Source organism: Populus nigra, chromosome 2 (assembly GCF_951802175.1).
Source record: "Populus nigra chromosome 2, ddPopNigr1.1, whole genome shotgun sequence".
In the NCBI taxonomy this organism is placed as follows: Eukaryota; Viridiplantae; Streptophyta; class Magnoliopsida; order Malpighiales; family Salicaceae; genus Populus; species Populus nigra.
The window spans coordinates 38,799,575-38,821,131 of NC_084853.1; the positions used below are offsets into that span (position 1 = coordinate 38,799,575).

The 21,557-nt window shown below is 34.3% G+C and overlaps 2 protein-coding genes across 2 annotated transcripts; one reads left to right on the plus strand and one right to left on the minus strand.

Moving 5' to 3' along the window:
• The first annotated feature begins 3,173 nt into the window (after nt 1–3,173).
• LOC133682962 (MACPF domain-containing protein At4g24290-like) lies at nt 3,174–5,253 on the plus strand. The gene is made up of 5 exons (XM_062106491.1): nt 3,174–3,412; nt 4,461–4,532; nt 4,631–4,736; nt 4,957–4,965; nt 5,050–5,253. The coding sequence occupies exons 1-5, from the start codon at nt 3,174–3,176 to the stop codon at nt 5,251–5,253; spliced, it is 630 nt and encodes a 209-aa protein (XP_061962475.1).
• Nucleotides 5,254–7,603: 2,350 nt separating this feature from the next.
• Nucleotides 7,604–19,123, minus strand: LOC133682346 (phosphoglucan, water dikinase, chloroplastic-like). The gene is made up of 19 exons (XM_062105648.1): nt 18,840–19,123; nt 18,147–18,726; nt 16,434–16,520; nt 16,219–16,350; nt 15,013–15,138; nt 14,734–14,912; nt 14,206–14,290; nt 13,712–13,861; nt 13,493–13,545; nt 12,678–12,886; nt 12,465–12,583; nt 11,816–11,886; nt 11,543–11,660; nt 10,322–10,408; nt 10,144–10,230; nt 9,969–10,045; nt 9,658–9,808; nt 9,440–9,551; nt 7,604–8,790 (listed from the first exon to the last, which is right to left on the minus strand). Exons 1-19 carry the CDS (start codon nt 19,028–19,030, stop codon nt 7,889–7,891), a joined length of 3,516 nt encoding a protein of 1,171 aa, XP_061961632.1. The 5' UTR covers nt 19,031–19,123; the 3' UTR covers nt 7,604–7,888.
• Between the last annotated feature and the right edge of the window lie 2,434 nt (nt 19,124–21,557).

Below are 21,557 nucleotides of genomic sequence, written 5' to 3' on the forward strand. Positions count from 1 at the left end.
TATATTGTTTATATTCTGTTTACAAATAAAAACACTAAAAGGCCATTGGAAAAAAAAACATAGATGTGTGGGCTTGAGTGGTCCACCATAACTTAGGATTCATCTTCAAATTAGATTTTAAAACTATGATAATAAATTTTTTATCCCTACTTGTTTTAGTTAGATAATTTTAAAATTAAAAGTTTTTTATATTAATATTTAAGGGATAATAAATGATAAACAATAAATGCTTACCTTGAAAATATTTTTAGATTGATTTTTTTAACTGTTTTATCTTTTAACATTTTATCAGTCGAGTGTTTAACTTTTTAGTTATGTTTGAATCTAGAATTTAAAGGTTTGCAAATTTAAAAGATTAACCTGAATTTATAAAGTTTACCCAGGCTTACTTAGTTTTTTTTTTAAGCTTATTTTTTAATTTTTTTCATCTTTTAGCATTTTGTTATTTTATTATTCACTTTTTATGGATTTTTTTTCAGTCATTTGAAAAATAACATGAGTTGCTTCTATTTTTTTCAGTCTTTATTAAATTTAGCTTTTTCAAAGGAATTTTTTTATTAAATTAAATTAATTAATTTCATCCTCCCGACATTTAATTGGTCGAGTGTTTAGCTTATTGACTGAGTCTAAAGTCTAGAATTTAACAGATTATGAATTTGAAAGATTAAATCGGGTCTACAAGGTTCATATAGACTTGTTTGTTTTTCTCTCTTTTTTTTAAGATTTTTTCTTTCATTTTCATCTTACAATTATTTTTTTGGTTCTTCTTAATTCGCTTTTTATGGAATTTTTTTATTATTTTAAAAATAACACGAGTTGCCTTAAGTGTTTTTTTCTTTGTTCAATATAGTTGTTTTTAAAAGGAATTTTGTTTTTAGATTGAATTAATTGATTTTATCATATAATATTTAATTTATTAGGTGTAGAGCTTCTAGGTTAAGTCTGGGTCTATAATTTAACGGATTGCATGTTTAAGAGATTAACTTGGGTTTACAAAGTTTGTCCTAACTTTTTCCCCTATTTTTTAAGATTTTTATTTTATTTTATCACCTAACATTCTTTTTATTTACTTTATATGGAGTTTATATGTCATTTTAAAAATAACATGGGTGACCTTGGTTTTTCTTTTTTTGCTTTGTTAAATTTAGTTTTTTTAAAAGGAATTTTATTTCTTTTTTTTACTAGAATAAGTCGATATATTGAAAGGGCTAACCAGAAGATAGCCAAAAACAATATACACGAAAGAAAAACAAAAAAGAAAAGAAAAGAGAGTCACAAAAACAAAAAGCAAATACAAAAGGAAAGGAAAAGAGAAGGAATTTTGTTTCTTAATCGATTTAAATTTATTAATTTTGTCTTTCGATATTTAATTAGTTGGGTGTTGAGCTTCTTAGTTGAGTTCAAGTTTAAAATTTAACGAATTGTAGATTTGAGATATCAAATCTGGATTTATGAAGTCCACCCAAGTTTGCTTGGTTTTTTCTTATTTTTTTAAGTTTTTTAAATTTTTTTTCATCCATCAATATTTAATTATTATTTTTATTCACTTTTCATGGGATTTTCTTGTCGTTTTAAAAGTAATAAGGGTTAGCTCAGATTTTTTTTTTTTAAGGCTTTGTTGAACTAGCTTTTTGAAAAGAAATTTTAATTTTTTAATTAAATCATATTAATTGAGTGAGTACAAGTATAAGATGCTCATTTTATAGTTTTTTTTTTTTTTTTTATATCACTGCTTTGACAGCATATAAGCCTCTTTCAATTACCAAATTTTTAATTTTTTTTTACTTCTTTTAAAACATTGCTATCGCATGAATATTTTTCTTATGCTGTAAAAAATTTTGCTCGGCTTAAGTGCAGTGCAGTGGAGTGGGAAACAAAGATGGAAGAAAGTAGACTCTACTTTCCTAGTTAATCTACTGAAATGAAAGAACTAGTAAGTTGGGAAAATGGAGCCTCTAAGATCTTTCCGGAATATGGTCTATGGGTGGTGATGATGCAACTCTACGAGTTTATTATAGCACTCCACTCAACAATCAAAAGATGTATTAGAACACATGCTAGTGTGGAGCCCCATTATAAATTCTTGGAGTGGCATCATCACCACCCTTTATGGATAGATGATGTCTAGGAATGATTTAGTATTTTGAACTGAATAATCTATAAACAAGTTTAATTGGGGGTAAATTAAAATCTTTACGCTCCTAGGAACAATAAAAATGGGAAATTTAGAGATACTGGTAGGTAGCAGGCTAGCAGCATTATTTGTTGTCACACTCACAAGGGTTTGGTGTAGAGAGAGTTTCTTTGAGATGATTAGAAGATGCAACTTACTCGTTTTTACAGAAATTGGTCCTGTCAGAGCAGAAGGTCAGGGGTTATATGAGCCATTCTTGGCTTTCCTTGACTAATGAACATCTTGACGCGTGATTTTGTTTATGTTAATTTAATGATGTCCAGGAAAGGCTAATTAATGTTATGAGTTTGTAGCAGAATGGGAATGTGAGAGCTTCAGCAAAGCAATCTGAGGTAATGAGGTCTCTGTGAGCCTAGGTTCAGCATAGTTAAAAGGAGAAGTTCTTTCCAGTAGGACAATTGATGAATCTACATAGTAGAGTATTGAAAAAATCAGTTGTCAGATTATAATGCTCTGTAGGAGAAGAATTGTTGATAAAAGCTACACGAATCATGCAAAGGTGGTCACTAGAGGGTAACATAATATGAATGACTGAAACTGATTTAGCAGTGTGGCTAGCTGGCCTTTCTTTTTTCTTTTTATCTAATTCTGATAAGCACCTTCAGTTTTTGAAGATTCATAGATAAGCAGTGCCCTTGATGCCTACACATCTGCAATGACTAGTCCCGTGAGCCATATTTCTCCCAAACTTGCGTCTCTCGAACCATTTATTCTTACAGACCACTTAAAGTGACAGGCAACGTAAAATCTTTGATCTGATCATGCTTGGTTCTTTGTCCTCACTTCTTCAATTAATTGTGGATTCTGCATGCAATTTTAAAGCTATATTTTCATAATATATGTGATTGAACTGTTTTAACTCGTCTGTTTACATTTGTATTTCAAGTCGATATATATGAAGTCATTCGTAATAAGCATTATGTCATGGATAAGCAACACATTATATTTCAAGTTTATTTGTCGTCTTCTTCCCTAGCAGATGTCAGAGCTACTTAATCAGAAATCTTCAATCAAAGGAAAAGTTCCTTCTGGGTATCTTAATGCTATTTTCGGTTTGAGCGGAGACTGGTTTCGTGACACTGCAGACTCCAGGTACCTAGCGTTTGACGGTTACTTCATCTCACTGTACTATTTGCACTTGACAGCATCTCCATTAACACTGAAAGATGAAGTAAAGAAGTCTGTTCCTCCTCGGTGGGATCCTGCATCCTTGTCTAGGTAGCTTTTAAGTATTTTACCAAAACAAGTCACTTTTTTGACATTAACAAGGCCCGTTCAGAATACATGCTAGACAGAACTCTGGATTGTTTGTGTCATAGAAGAATATAAAATAAGGGAAAATAAAGAAGATTGAAAGTAGGAGAATAAGATGAGAGGGGAAAAACAAGACAAAACCCTTGGTGCATAGCCTGCAACGTAACTTAAATTTCATAACTTTTGATAAATCTATTTTTAACGTGTATAAAAAACCTTTATGACCCTTCTTTCTGGGGTCTGTCTAAGGAAACGAGCATGCCCAGAGTACAGACTTGATAGTGTCCCAAGCCTGGGATATGCTGACTCTAGCGCTAGTTAGATCTAGATAGATCTAGATACGATTGGGCTGGACAATATATCAAGTCTTAATTTACCATAAAATCTCATATATATCAAACCTCTCATCATTAGCTAGTGAAAAATTTTATAATGCTTAAAAAATAACTAATGATACCTATTAGTTACTTACTAGACTCATTTAAAAATAAATAAATATAATTAAAAGAGAGAAATTCTAAGTAAATATATTCTTATCACTTCTAATGGGTTATGAGTTTTATATTTTTTTTATGTTTGTTTTTTTTTTTAAAATAAATCTAGAAAATAACTAATAAAATCTCATTAATTATATTTTATGAACGCTCGCATGATATACCAACTAGTTCAATAAGGTTGAATCTTTATTTAAAAAAAAGTTTTTTTTCTACTAAGAAATATATATAGCACTTTATTTTTTAAATCACGTTTAGCTATATATTTGTTTTTTTATTACTTGCAATATATAGCGTACATAAAGATTACAATTAAACCTAATAATTTTCATTAAATTAAGATTACGAGACAATTGCTCCTTAAGTCACATGAATCATATTTCATGAACACAACAAATGAAGATTTTGGTTTAAATCTAAGTTAATGAGGGAATTAAAAGAATCAAGGTGGATTTTAATCAGGGCTATAACAAGAAAATCAAGCAATTAATACTTCGAACTTTTTAAATTGCGGACAGCAATTCTGGGACATCACAAAATGGTAAGGTGGTCAATCTCTTTGGGACGGAGGGAGTGTCTTTTTCTCGTAGGTCTGTTCTGTCCAAATAATTTTGTTGATCTGATGCAATATAGACTCCTGCCTGATTTGCGTCACTCTGGCACACGGATGCTTATTAGTTTTAGGCAGGTTTATTCGTACATATGGCACACATATAATAATAGGGATGGCTGTTGGAGGTCAAGATTTAATCTGTGTTCCACAAAAACCTTCCTCGCCTATTCCCCCTGCTGAGGTGAGAAGGCATTTGGAAGATCTTGGAGATTATCTATTTTCAGACAGAAAAAGTCCTCCCCTTCTACTGAGGAATATATACAAGAGATGGAAGACAAGTATTTGTCCTTCTTCTTCTACATACTAAACTTTTAATTCCTGACATGATATATATAAATTGCTGAATGTCATGGCTTGATATAGGTTCCTGTCTTCCTGAGGTTTTCAATCGCGTTATGCAGTGCAAGGACGTAAGTCGAACAAGATGTACTATGAATTTCCAGAGTAACAACGTTAATTTCTTTTCTTGAAATCTCGTTTTTCAACTTGGACAGGGCCTCACCATCATTTGTACAAAAAGAGGAGGAGATGTGTTCACTAACAGTCTTTCCAATTGGCTCCAGACAGTGACTGCTAGACCTGAAGCGATTCTTTTCAGATTTGCACCGATCACATCTCTTCTTACTGGGATTCCTGGAAGTGGTTATCTTAGTCATGCAGTCAACTTGTATCGGCGTTGTAAGTGCTCCTATGACTAAACGGTGGGAAAAAGGCAATTATAATATTTGAAGTTACTGTGTGAGAACTTTGGCAGTCAAAAAAGTATTATTTGAAATGAAACTACTTTGAATTCCCTTGATGTTCATGCAAAAAATACAATGCTAGCGTTGAAGAGATTATGGCAAGATTGCATGCCTTAATTGGATTTTCATAATGAAGAGGATGCCATAGCTAACTTGTGTCTACTGCATTGTTTTTCATGTGTCGTGAATGCATCCGACATTCAGCAAATGCATGGTGGGTGAAATTAATGCGAAACTCCATAAAACTTAAAATGACCGAAACCTCAAATCCGTAAAGATGAGATGTAGATTATCTAGGTCCTGGCCTTTGAGTTGTTTTCCTGGTAATTAAAAGAAACTGGAGCTTTCTTTTTGTACTGGTCCTGTGTTTGCTATTATTTTCCAATGGCAGAGGGCAGAGGACAAACCATGAACTTACCTTTCTTCGTATTTTTGTGGTGATTCATTGGGATGTCAAATAGGATTTAGCTACATAGCATCACCCTCCCCTTTCCACAAGCCTCTTCTCATCTTTGGTGTGAGCGGGATTCAAACCAAGGTCACTCTGTGCTCCACAGGTGACACGAGTGACTTACCAGCAAAACCAGCCAATACCCACTAAAATGCTAAGATGGTCACTGATGGCGGGAAGATTGGTTTGCAGGTGAAGTTTGCTTTGTTAGACCATGGATTTCACTGTGCATAGAGCGGATTTTGTTTTAATGCCTGATTTAGTTATTTTCTCAATTTACAAAATATATACTTTCCTGACAGATTGTTTTATGTGAGGGAAAGTAATGCCATAGTTTGTACAGAGAAATACATGCAAATGGATTTATTTGCTATTTATTTGCCTATTTGCATTGTGTGGTTATAACCTTAGTGTCTTATAGATTAAAGCAAGTCTTAATTATATTATCAGAAAATTAATGAAATATACTCAACTTTATTCCATTTACATTTCATAGCGATTAACAAATCTTGTGTGGGGAAATTGCACTTTCATCCCTCTTTTCTTAACACTTTTTCAATGTGGCTCCTCTACCTTTTTCTTTCTGTCTATCACATCCCTCTATTCTAGATATTTTCTTAATGTTGCCCTTTGAATGAGATTCCACCCAATTTTCCAGTGACAAGTAACGTGGGCCTTGACACGTCAGATCTGAATAACACGTGGCATTTTTTTAATTTAATCAGAGCAATTAGTAGAAATTAACAAAAAGAAAGAAAAAATAGTATAAAAAATATAAGCAATGAATCTAATATAGAACAATTAAAAGGAAACTTACATCCCAAAACAATCCACACCTATTTTATTTTTTTTCACACAAAATCTTAAATTTAAATATTTTAGCAATAAAGCTACTATTAGGGTGTTGTTCCAACCCTATTTTTTGTTAACATTTTGTCTTTTTAGTGTTGTTAATTATCGATTCTTATGATGTATAATCCCTAAATGAAAGAATTATTTGAGATCTTTTAAAGTACATTCGTGTAAACTCAACTTTAATTTCTAAGATTTTATTTGGTTAGCATTCTAGGATAAAAATGATAAATATGAGAGAAAAAAACATCATATTTAATTGAATAGACAGAGAAAAATATAAAATAAATTTATTTGAAATAGTTTTGGAATAAATTTCATATATGCCCCGCTATCTTAACAAAATGCTACGTAAGGATTTGCATGCATCACGTTTATTGTGTTACTTGTAATCAACTTGAATCTTCAAGCTATAAAAATCCTTACTTTCCACTTTATCCATCAGTACGTAAAACCCCAATTTAACAATTACCCATCAAAAATTCCTACAAATAAACACCCACTAATAATCAACTCGATTAAAACCCATATCGTTGCAAACCCATCATTTACTCATCTGCCAAAAACCATTGTCCTAAACCTTCGACAAGGAGAGGTGAAGTAATCCTATGGTAGCAGAAATGAGAGCGAGGAAGCTAAATGAAAGAACGATGATGATGGTGGTTATGATACCAGAGAACGGGAAGAAAGCGAGAAGGCAAGACAATGGAGTCATGAGAAAGAAAATGATGAGGCCATTATATTGAATATAAGAGAGAAATTGAAAGTAAATTGTTGCAACTAATTAAGAGTTCTCATGGTCTAAACAATTGAGAAAATATAACTGAAAAGAAAGAACTGAGAAAGTTTAACTGAAGAGAGGGAGTTTGATAGATTTTGGCCAAAAACACTAATGGTAATATACAGGTAAGAGAATATCACTTTTATTCTCTCTTACTTGCTTCTGTCCTTTTTTTTAAAAAGGGAGTTTTATAAATTAATTATTAGGATATCACTAATGAATTTCTCAACACCATAAAACTCTTTGATCTGGTCATTAATTTTATTTTCTCGTCTTTATTTATTAATTTCTACAACCTTCTCTCATAATTTGTGCTACATAGCTTTATATCTCTGGACAATATACATACCTTCAAGCCACTAGAGCTATACTCTCTCCCAATGAAATGTATAACGGTGTATAGAGAAGCCTTACTACAGTCGACGCTTACCATTGCCAAAGATACGAAGTTCCCGGTTGGGAAGTAACCCTCCCTTCACCTTTAATACAGAATAAGACAAGCTTTACTAAGGTTGTGGGCGTGTCTGAACGACATAGATATCTTTTCCGACCACACATCCTTCCACATCCTGTGGGCTGCCAAACTCCCTTTCGAGGAAAAAGCCTACTGAACAGAGACGCTGACCCAGTTGGTGACGGAATATTGGATCAACTGTTAATGGTTTCTTGCTGTAGTCTACAGTCAAACGGGTTACGTCGCCATCAGCAGGACCTGCACCGGATACCAGCATCTCCTCGCTGAAATTTGCAAATGCCAGTGTTCTCACGTGCCCATCAAACTTCCCACATGAAAGGCGCCATGGAGTGCCTCTGGTGCCAGAAGCTAGGGTCTCACCCAGCCCAGGGGCAATCTCTGCTTCAACAGAGTTCTGGTCACGGTCAGTTGGGCTGAGTGTGTGGAGCACGAATGATAGATCTGGTGAAAGCATTTCTTGAACCAGAACTGCCATTGTGGCATCTTTCTGAGGCACGCCAGCAGCTCGACGGCTTAGAACTGCTCTCCGTGTGTACAATGAAGCCCATACTTGGCTAACAGCATTTGCAAATGCAGTTGGATTTGATGGGCTAACATTGGGAATTGATTCATAAAGACCAGCAGCTGACATTCCAGCCAAGTCCTCAACATTGGCACTTGAGCGTACAATCAGTCTTGCATTGTCTGGAAACATTCGACCTATTCCATCAATGGTGTCTTTTGGGAGCTGCAGGGTAGAGATCAGTTCCTGGAGTTTAAAGCATAGCTTGTCAAGTTCGCCCCCATCCAGCCTAGCTGTTTCTATCTGTTCTAGAAATGACATGAATGTGTCCATAGATTTGCTATGCTCTAGTGCCAATTCCATACAACCAAAAGGTATAACCATGCTCTTAGGAACTTCAAATGAAGCAAGCACACCTTGGTCACTGGAAACTGCCATTTAAAAAGCAAATCCACAAAAAGTCAGCCTCAGTACAGAAAACATGCAAATCTAACATGCAATAAAGGAGGTCGTCCAATAACTATTTAATTCCTCTAATTCACGAACTTCTTCCAATTTTTAATCCATCTTTTACTCTCAAATGCTGCTCACTTATAATAAAAAAGTTAATGTTGTGTCAAGTATCACATGTACTTTTTGGTGGATCCAGTTGATGCAGCAGCAGTCAAAAAAACATTTTTAGGACTGTTTATTTTGAAAAAAAAAAAAAAAACAAGGATAGATGTTCAATTTTTCCTTAAAGTATTTAATTGTATTTTTGTACTTGGGAAGGGAACTCCAATTCCTATTAGAATGATTCCTGGTGCCATTCGGTTTGATTTTAATGTTGTTAAACCTGATGAAAGAACTTCCCAAGGCGATTTGTGACATTCTAAGATCCCAGTGCCCAACGCAGTTATAAAAATCATATGTAAATGTGATGGTTAATAATGAGAATAAAAAAGGCAAGTGGTCGGCAAATTAAAATCCATATAGCAGGATGGAACTTAAAAGTACCACCCCTTCAGAGAAACTTAGCAAAAGGTGAAACACATTTCATTAGCGAAAAGGTAAACCATCTTAACAACCAACCAACATTACCCTTTTTCGAAGCTGCTGTCAAAGAAGCTAAACGACCACAAGCAGCAGCCTTTGCGCCTGATGTTTGTGCATCTGCATCTGCAAGTAGTATAAGACCTCCAGCAGAAACACCCTTGATAAAATTAAATATTTGTCAATTTTGATAAACCACATCTACTATAATCACAGGGCGGTTGAAGAGTTACAATTACATAAAAGTAATATATAAGTTATTGTACCTTATTGGAGTGAGCTTTAACAGCAGACAAGAATGGATCATGAGGTCCAGGAGGTTCAACTGTTGCTGAACCGTTGCCTGAATGATCTTCTGGAACGATATCATCTGATGAAGAGAGATTTAGATTTACGCCAGTCAAGGAAGCTTCCAACCTGCAAACCATAGACATTAAAAACCAAGAAAAGGAAGAGGAAGAGGAAAAGGACGGAAATCAAACAGAACCAAATGCTGCATATTTCTAACCATCAAATTCAAAAACATAATGAAGACACAAGAATTGATTTCATATCATAGGTGTTCAGACAAACTAACCTCACATTTTTTCCAGTAAGCTTTCGCATATCAGCAACTTTATCATCATCTTCGCATGTCACAAAGACAACCCTCTCCTGCAGAAAACCAATTCCATTAAAGTTAACCTTTATTTATACATATTTCAACAGTCTGTAATGACTTGAGATATTTAGAATTTAGTGAAGGAACTTGCTTGACGAGCCCTAACACCAAGATGAGATAAGTGAGGCAGCTCTTGCAGAAGTATAATTCCCACTATGTTACTGCCAGCAGCTGTTACCTGCAAGATATACTTGTATAGTAAGTGAGAAAGTTCACGTGTACTATGATGAACAAGACATAAAATATATCGAGATGAGAGACATTTAAACCTCTTCATCTCCATCAGCTTTGTTCACCACAAGAACAATAGGTCCTTCTATTTTCGATGGCAATGATCCAGGCACAATGCTCTCAACCTATGACACAGCAACTGAATGTCATATTGACCAACAATTTTGTAAAGATGTAATGCATAAACATGGATTTATAAATTTAACATCGATGAGAGCATGTAATACTAAAAGCTTTTGTTGCAATTGATGTGTTTGACCAGGATCTTAGAGGCCAAAGACAACTTCATGGGGAACTATGGCATTTACCAATTTTAAGATCACTGAGCATGAAAACCAAGGGCCATGGTAATTCCAACAGACCAACAAGCAAGGACATACTAAAGTTTCTTTTCAAAGTAAAAAAATTAACAACTATTCCAATTAGCCACTACACTAAAGAATCCTTGCACAAACATAGAAGGGAGATGGCTTCAAAAGAATGGTTTTGAGAACACAGGTATGATAGCTGATCCAGTTAGCTCAGCAGCTGCAACATTGATTCAGCTGAGATTTACTTGGTTGGAACCAAAATTTCAACCAGCTTGATGAATTTCAGTTAATTGCCCTTTATCACAAATAAGAAAAAGATTTTATTAGAAAGGAAAACCTAAGTTACAACAAGGAGAATGATGCATTCTCCACCCTGAAGATAAATAAATAAATAAAGGAAAGACATATCAGAAGGCCAAGAAAATAATCACACACCCCAAAAGTACCATGCAGGGTACCGATAAAGAGGTCAGGAAACTATCATACACCTCAAAAGTTATCTCATAAGCAAGGGTGCTTGAAATTATGAAGTGCTTTCCACCCACAAGCACCATAAAGTGGTAACTCTGACTTGAACCCGGGAATAAACAGCATCATTGTACATGGTCATTCTGGGCTTTTATCTAACTTCTTGTCATTCAGATGAGTAACCATCATTGGCCCAACTCCCGAGAACTATCTTTTTCCATCTTCTCCTTTTCCTCTTTTACTTTTTTCTTCTAGGGAAATGGAAGAATAGTGACACCAAAAACTAAGGTCGATGCATGAGCACAGAATGAGGCTGCTTATCGGCTCGCTAAACTTCATTAGTGACATCTCTCAAAATTAAATTTTTTATCTTAAGCAAAAATGATAAAGTTAGGAATCCGCAAATAATTACTAATGCTATTTTATAATATTGGTGTGCTTCCTATTAAAAGCAATTGAAGCAAAAATGATCAAGGGTACCTGTACTAATGTGCCACTAGCAGCTCCAGGAACAAGAATATCCCAACCATGGGAACCAAGGGTACTTCTAACCGCTTTCAAAAGCAGGGTACAAAGTTTTGAAACCTGAAAAATTACCCTACATATGAAATCTACCAGTTAGAAGGTTACAGTATTTCTATAACCAGTAAGATATTCATATGGTTTTGAAATCAGTAGCACAAAGTATTGATAGATTGTGCAAGCCTATCTAGAAGATCGCATTCTTTAGGATTACAAAAAATGTCTACATACCCAGCACGAATCTCAGCTTCAGTATACGTCCTTATACTGTTTTCAGGAATTCCAAGTGCTTTTCCAAGCATCTGCAAGGGTCAGGGAACAATTTTAATCACAATTCAGAGTCTATTTATAACTCTAATGTTTTTCCAGTAGTTCATGGATAGCATCCATGAAATAATTTTAGCACTCTAAAGCCATGATTTATTAAGATAGATTGTTTTCAGCAAATCTAGCTCTGCAAATTGTCAGAGTTCATGAGCCCCATCAGGTAAAAAAAAATGCATTCTATTTTATTTGCTCGTATTTTCCTTTTGACATATGTCAAAGTAATTCATCCACCTTCTAAGTAATTTACAGGGCAGTAATAGACTTTCCAACATTGTTCCTATTAATTTCCACTAGCAAAAATACCAATTCTCAAAATATAAGTTAATATGTTTTCCAACAAAAGGTTAATTTTGAAAATGTGTGTTTGTCAAAGTGATACATGCTATTTATTAAAAATTAGAAAGTAAAAATAGAAAAGTAAAACGGGATGGAGAACAATAGAAGTATTAATCCATCAAGAAACCAGGAATATCAAACAGCAGATGTAGATGTGGTCCTAACAAGGAAAGAAAAAAAACAAAAGAAAAGAAAAGGAGAAAATTAAATCTTATACCTGCACTCTTTCTGGAAATGTTTGAAGAAGAGCTTCAGAATATTCCTCGGTGAGCCTTCTTGCTCTATCAAGAGTAGCTTTAAGCCTTAGTACCCAAATTATCTTCCCATCTTCACTTCCTTTATAGTAATAGAAGAAGCCAAGAAAACAAAGTTAACAATAGCACATTCACTGGACGTGAAATGTTTCCAGCACTAGAGAACTAACAAGTACCTTCCTTTTCAAGGAGACCTTTCTCTTGCCAGGCAAGAAGCTCGGCTCCAATAGCTTCACATTCTTCTGGTTTCCAACCAGATAAAGCAAGTTGATGAACACCAACAATCAGCGCACCAAGTGGGTCACTCCAAGAGCTTATATTATTTGACTCCACATTGTCTGCAAGCCATTTAGCCCCTCCCATAGCTTCAAGTGCATTGAGAAACCTATACGGACCAATAACATCCAACCCGTGCATGAATTCCAAACAGAAAACTAAAGCAAATCTTTATAGGCTAAATCAACTCCAGAATGGAAGAAAATTAAGTATATCTATCCATCAGTAAATTAGGTCATTTGAACCACTACCAGTGTTTTCATTTGCAGCTGAAAGAGTATGACATGCATGAGTGGAATCACTTAAAAGCTCTTTTCACCCAGTAAGACATCAAGATGCCACATCAGAAAATATTGTGGTCATGCTGGTCCCAGGAAAAAATTTCAAATGGCTTTTTCCTTACATGATTTGTGTTATCCAGCAACATAAAAATATATTCTGGCCATGCTTGGTCTCCCAAGGCATAAGACTTTTTTTCTGCAGATTCTTCAAGGCGATTTGGTACAGATCATGGAATCTTTTTTTGAAGTACCAAATGTTGTGAAATACAAGTTAATGTATGGGTTGGTGAGCGTCAAACAAGCAAAAAGCATGGCCAGATGCCATTTATCCAAATATTACAGTTATATGTAAGAATTGACAAAAGGATTTATGTGATCATGTCTAGGAAAAAGCAAAAGGCATCTTAAGTAAACTAAGACACAGTCTTGCATACCTGCTCAGAAGAACAAAAGAATGGTCTTCAAGACCAATCTCACATAGACGCCACTGTAAAGAAACCCAAATATTACAGTTATATGTAAGAATTGACAAAAGGACTTATGATACAACAAAAAAAAATAAAAAAGGAATCATCAAGGGCAGAACCATCAAACTCCAGACACTGTTTGCTAATTTCAAGCTCTTGCTAAATGATTGCTGAGCATGAGCTCACCTTTTGACGCATAGCTATTGCAGCATCAGAAGCATCATTCCCGATACCACTTTCAAGACCTTTTACAATTATATCTCTCAGAGCATTCAGGGATTGCATGGTTTTGATCAGTTCAAAAATAGTGCGTGATTTTTCAGCAGAATCCAAATTCTGAAAATACAAACAAGTCCCTCGTAAATTTCTGTGCAAAATTAGAATTAATAAAATTAACCAACAATGTTGAATTAAAACTAGCAGCGCCTTAAACTATCGCATGACTAAGCACCAAGGTTGAATTTATAGAAGTACAAAAGATTTCATCATTAGGGACATAAATTCAAACATAAAAGATCCTAACATATGTAGCATGACTGTGATTCAATGAATGTACAAAGTACAGGCATAGAGCCAATGAGACAGATTAGGTTATTAATGAAATGTACTTGTTATCATGTGGCAACTTTATACAATTCATAATAATAAAGGAGAACCAAAATTAAAAGGGGACGATTTACCTTTTTGCAATCCATAAATAATGTAAGAGCCGAACAGCCCCTTTCATCCAAGGATTCTCTAATTGATACAAGTTGTTCAGCAAGACTGCAAAGCCAAAATTTAAAAAGAAAGTTGAATCAACAAAAACTAAACCAGTCAAGAAGTTGATCCATTTAGAAACTAGTTGAAATGAATAAAAATGAAAAAATAAAATAAAATGTTCCTTTCTGATTACAGTGTTTTAGATAAATTTATAAAACAGATTGTGGAAAAACCCCTAGTTCTATAAAAAACCTCAACAAATGACAACTGGTTTATCACATGCAGAGAAGTTCTCCTCATAAGTCATACCACATTCCATAAAAATGATCCATGGTAGATAGCATGAATATGGACAAGATGATGGGCAAGAAAAAGGAGTTAATATAAATTGCTGAGCCAAAACAATGTTCTTTATCCCTTATTTTCCTCCTCTTGAATGGTTGCTTAGAACCGAGGACCTATCGACAATGTTAGGATAATCAGAGGTTTAAGAGTCATAACCCGACCTTCCTGCATTGAAGAAATCTTTGAGTTCATGATGGAATATTTTGAATTGTTCAACAAATGCTTCACTATATTCCCCAGGGTTCTTCGTAATTCTTGCAAGCATTGCTTCAGTAGCAACTAAATCTTCAGGGCCAGCATTGCGATGAAGTTTGTTTTGTATTGTATGTTTGATTTCTTGCTGGATGTGAACAAAAAAAAGAAGAAAAAAAGAAATCAACACCAGTTATTTGATTACAGCAAAGATTACTTACCAAGTGCTATGTGATGTATCATATAACCTTAAGGTCATGAGGAATGTCACCCCGATGAGCAATATCTCTAATCCGAGTAAGAGGAACAGATGCTGTGAATTCTGCCTTGAATGATGGCAAACAGGGATGGATTTTTCGAATAACAAGCACTTCCTGAACATTAAATTCAAAACTTGTAATTAAAGAAAAGTAACTTTTTAACAGGTCAAATGGGATAGATACACATGAATAAACCACCAAAAACCAGTAACATATAAGATGAAAGTGCAGAACATGAAATACACCACAAAAAACCATTAACATAAAAGATGAAAGTGCAGATAAAGTTCACATTTGATTGTGAAAGATTTTGATGGTCATGTTATCATTGAGTATATGAAATGAGACAACACCCAAGTTCAAGCATAAGCCAGTTTGCACCAGCCCTGCCAGTCCTCCGTTCCACCCCCTCCCCATTTCTTTTGCTTGATAATTTGTGTTGTCTTCAGTTTCAGCAAAATTTCCAATGCTAGCAACAGAAATACACATCATTATATTAATCAGACATTAAGGGCGTTAACTTCAACTATTTTGCTACCGTGAGCTCCCATTGTAAGAAAAAACATAAATTATACCATCCAAAACATAACCCATTGTAAGAAAACACATAAATTATACCATCCAAAACATAAAACAGAACCGCAGGTCACTGGCATACAGGGACCACTGCTCAATCCTTCCAAGTCAATAGGTACTGAGAGATAGACAAACCAATTCCACTGTCATCAAAAGCACTCTGAAAACCAATTCAGGACGGCCAATAACGCAAGCCAGGAATCCTAAATTTAGGCAGAACTTTCACAATATATTTGCCCGGACACCTCTATTTTCTGCTTAGATTGGTATTAGGATTTTGTTTTTGTGAGAGGTTTATGTTTCTGAGTTTGTAATTGCTTCACTGCCTACATGAAATGTCACTCTTAAATATTTAAAAAACAGGTAATATCGATTGATCCACTAAAGTTGAGTTTGAGATTATGATTCTCTTTTCATTTTTTGCTTCTTTGCTTGTTCTACATCAGTAGTCTTAAATGGATAAAGAAAATGCTACATTGTTGTTGATATTTAACTTTACTTTACAATAAACAAAATGCAATCAGATCAGTGCAATCCTTGTGAGGTAAGGGGGAAAAAAGATGAAATGCTGTCAAATTTTGATACATCTGAACCATGAAAAAAAGAATGATACGCTACCTGGGCTGAAGTATCTCTCCTTGAAGACACCTGTTCTAATTCCTGGAATATAAGCCTGGAAATTTCAGCATGCCGATTTGGCCGGTGATGACCTCCATCTTCAAAGCAAGGAACTTGCCCTGTGTTTATCCACTGCATAAGAGAAAGATCTAAGGAAAGCATGGATGGAAACAAACTTCCAAAGAGTAAAAGATTCTAAGGTTATAAAGCAATACCTTCAAATAGATAGCAGAGTCTATTAGAGCCTCCAGCCGGTCCTTACTCTGAAGACTTCCAACTAGTAGCTCGCACACAACTTCAAGCTGTTAATGAAAAATCAATGAGGTGTTAATATACATAAAGGAGTCTTTGACTTAGCTCATAAATCATGAATTACAGGCTTATACAATGAAATAATTGTTTCTGAATTTACATACGTTCACACATACGGTGACATAAAGTAGCCATGACTCTGTATTAACTAGATGTATTCAGATGATGACAAAAAGAAGCATCTAAGTGAGCAAACCACGGAAGACAATAACAATTACACACTGAACAACCAATGTCAATATGCCTCAGTCAAATGGTATGCAGGATGAGTTGTCACAATCCTGCCATTTCAGTTGCTGCTTCAATCTAGAGCAAGTGCAAGAAGCATGAGTCATAGACTATAGGGTCCATTGTTATTATCTGTTTTCTAATGTTCAGTTTTTGTCCATGAAATTTGCAATGCTTAAAACTTGTAACGGATTACCTGTACCATGGGTGCATGATTTCACTAAAACCAACCACTCCATCTCATACATTGATGCACAAAAACTTTAAAGGAAGTTCATGGTTAATTATTTCAAGACTAGGGTTGTAGAACATGGTGAGTTAGGGACTTAGACATTGAAAACAGATGGGAAAGTATGACAAATTGAATTAAAACAGAATAAAACTACTAGCCTCACAATAGCAGATTTAAGGAATCACTCCTTTAATAACAAGGAAAGCATCACACATAACATAATAAGCAAAATGCTGCACAATTCTCCACTGGAAGTGAAAAACTACAAAGCTTGTTTGTAATGCTGGAGTTATTTGCTAAGCATCCTAACGGTACTTGGATTTTCTAATTAAATATAGATCTAAATTGGAAAAATATAAACTAAACCCTCCTACTGGAATTCCCAGAAATTTGTATAATGACAGAATTTCCCTTGATGCTAATAACTTGAATGTAGCCTCCTCTGGAGCTCAAAACAGCCTGGAAAACTTCAACCAACTCCCACAAAGAATCATCTAAGCTTTTATCTCATAGAATTAAAGCTCGGGGCTTGAACATTTGTCTCCTATTCATAGCTTAAATATATGTCCAAATTCAAAGCTAAATTCTTATGCTGCATCATACATCAAATACAAATATTCTGTTCTGAATAGCGTGGATGGTATGTGTATATGGATATTTTGCATTCAGATACCATGAGCACACATCACTAGAACAATCTACATTATTTGCATGATTTCCAGCACATAACCAAAAGATAGAAAGAGAGGATTTATTTGTGCACTAAAGATGTTTTTCTTACTCACGGCAGGACATGGAAAATATTCTTAAATATATTTTCTGTTCTCCGTCTCTATCTGTGTCTCGCTTTCATTACAATCTCCAGAATTCTACAAATCGCATAATCAGCTATGCCATTGACTAATATACACATGCTGGCAAGCTGATCTTACATACATGCATAGAAAGCTATATATATATATATATATATATATATATATATATATATATATATATAAAAAAAAAAAAAAAACAGTAATCGCAAATTATTTATAATTATATAACAATTTCAATTCTGTATTTATCATCTAGAGGTTGATAAAAACATTGGTTTGGATGGTTGTTGAAAAATTTCCACGAAATCCAAATTTGACAACACACATTTTAACATCAATACCTTTTTCCGCCAATTCCTTGCATTCAAGTCACCTTCAACTAACTTTAAAACCGAGCCCTGAAGACCAGACGTGTCCCATCTTCTTTCACTTCCCCTGTTCCCATGGTCATTCGATCGCATGAAAGAGGCAGCCTTCCCTTGCCACTGCCCAACAAAAGGACTTGTTCCCGCCTCCAAAGTGATATCAGCACCAGCAGAACCATTCTCGCCAACGTCCTCCGCTTCCTCTCCATTCTGCTCTAACTCCGAAGGCGAAAAATTGACAGCCTCCCCAGTCGCACCCCATCGACAAACAATCTCAAAACTCCCTTCTCTGGGAAGCTTCAAAGCCCGGTTATCCCCACTTTCCCACACCAAACTATTGTCCTTGCTCACAATAGCAAACTTAAACTCAACAACCTCACCCCCTTTCAGCTCCAACTTACAAACCCATCCATTCTCCGTCCATTTCATCGGAACCTTCTTCTTCCAAGAACCCATTTCTTTACTTGACCCCACAATCACAATATTCTCACCAAATTCAACTTGGTGATCTATCCTCACATTCAACATGCTCTTCTTCGTTGCCCTCTCTTCTTCTCTGCCAAACTTAAACCCATCAGAACAAGAAACATGACAAGAAAAATAAAAGAATAGAATTATCTCGTCAACCAAACAAAAGCCAAATAATGATGATCATAAGAATAAGAATACCTGGTTTGAGTAGAGGAAACAGCACAAACGATTCTTCCGCGAATCGGAATCGGAATCCTTGGATTGAAGAACGTGGTGGTCGCGCACAGTCCCGGTGGTCGTGCAAGTTTATGATGAGAATGAGAGTGATGGAATTGGTTTCTTCTAGTTGGAGTAGGAGTGACAAAATGCAAAAGACGCAGAGAATCCATTTCCCAGCTTCAGATCAGAGAAGCAAGTCTTGTTATCAGCGAGTGAAGTAGGAGTAGTGGTAATACTTTCAAGGTCTGTTTCGCATTAGCTTCTGTCTCTGTTTTAGATATTTTTAAAAATATTATTTTATTTAAAAAATATTAAATCAATTTATTTTAGTAAATTTTAATAGGTTGGTATAAAGAATATTATTTTAATATAAATATCTAGAATTGTTTTTTTTTAATGAACATATCTAGCTTTTGTGTGAAGTTGAAGGCTTTGATGTGCCACGTGCTGCTTGCAGTCTTCAAATCCATTTATAAGATATTATTACTATTATTATTAAAGATTTCTTTTTCTGTTTCTATTTTCTTCAGCCAATTAATATTTATTTTTTGCAGTGAAAATAGAAATCATGATGATGGAATATAAATATACAGTAATGTTCATCTTTTATTTCTGAAAAATAAATAAATAAATAAATAAAAAGTTATTTATAGACATTGTGAGGGGATCAGTGCAGATCTGGTACATTTCGTACTAAAGAAGTCAGTGTAAAAGAATTAATTGTACTTCCCTAGATTTGGCGGTGGATCTGACGAGAGCGTAACGATTGACCACTGTGCTACAAACACGCTAGGAGACACCTGTTAAAAAATTTAATCTCACGATTATATATATATATATATATATATATATATATATATATATATATTAAAAGTTTCAAATCCATATTAAAAAAATATTTTATTTTTTTATAAACATATAATATTAACTATAATTAAAATTAATCAGTGTTTCACTGTAGCGTGAGCTACTGTATACTATGAATGTTTTCATTATGGATTGCACTGTAGCCAGTGGCGGAGGGAGGGGGGCTGGCAGGGGCCCCGGCCCCTGCAAGAAAATGCCCCCTCCCTTATAAATATTTAATAAAAGTAATAAAATTTTTTCTTCCCCCCTAATTTAGAATTTGGCCCTCCCTAATTTTTTTCTCTTGCTCCGCCCCTGACTGTAGCGACCTTGTGAGTGCTTTCAATGTGGACTGCACTGTTTAGCGGGGATAGTAAAAATTACTGTGCACTGTAAGTACTTTCACTGTGAATTGTATTGTTTTGCACTGCAACGGCCCTGTGAGTGCTTTTCACTATGTATTGTACTATTTGGTAAGGGCATATGGTGAGGTTGCGCCCTACAAAACCCAAGCGTCAGGCTTGAGGTGCGCCCACTGGGGCTGCGGACACCTACTGCTTGGCTGCAGCCACCTAACACTCTGTCTGCTCAGCCTTGGGTGCTTGGGTTATCTGCTTGTATGTTGGGCAGACCAAGCATACACGTGGCGCTTGGGCTGACTGCCAGTGTGCTGGGCAGATACCAAGCTCACACGTGGCCCTTGGGCTAATTATTGTGTGATAAATATTATTATTTGTATTATAATTAATATAATAATTAATAAATTTGAAAGAAAATATTATTAATAATATCGAAAACATATTATTATTTATATTCTAAATTTTTATGATATTTTTTTATAAAAATAAAAAGTGAAACCACGGTGTAATATTATTAAAAATATTCAACAATTCTAAGTATTAATATAAAAAATATTATAATTTGTGTTATAAATATTATTATTTTTCTTATAATAGAAAGCATTCATATAAAAAAAATATTATTACTTGTGTTCTAAATATTATTATTTTTCTTATAATTCAACGTATTCATATCAAAGATATTAATATTTATATTATAATATTATTATTTTTATAATAATTCAAAGTTTTGATATAAAAAAAATATTATTATTTGTGTTCTAAATATTCTTGGAATTAAAATAGTATTATTTGTATTGTGAATATTAATATTTTTACATAATCAAAAGTATTAATATTAAAAATATTATCTTTTTGTGTTGTAAATATTATTATTTATAATTAATATTATTAATAAAATAATTACTAAATTAGAAAAAAAATATTCTTAGTATTCAAAAACAATCATAGATTTGATTTGAAAGGTAAAATTAAAAATTATTATCATTATTATCATCAATAAATTTTAAAAAAATTTTACTACTATTAAAGAAAAACTAATTGGGACACGTGGCGCTTGGGTGCTGCCTGTGTGTTGGCAGACCCTAGCGCACACGTGGGGCTTAGGCTGATGCGTGAGAGCTTGGCACACCCCTGCGCATACATGTCGTTTGGGTTGTGCTGGGAGTGATCAATGCCCTCGCCCCACTTGAAAACACCTGGTGCTTGAGTCATGGCACTGGATTCAAGGGGGATGGGTTCGGCGTCAGGACTCACAATCAATGGGTCTTGTGTAAGGACCCAATTCTATTGCGTTCTTCATCAAAACTCAAGGTTCCTGGATCCTATGATTCTAAATATTATTATTATTAATAAAATAATTAATAAATTTGAAAGAAAATATTATTATTACTATTGAAAATATATTATTATTTCTATTATAAATTTTTATGTTATTTTTTATAAGAATAAAATGGTAACCCGCGGCGTAGTATTATTAAAAATATTCAAC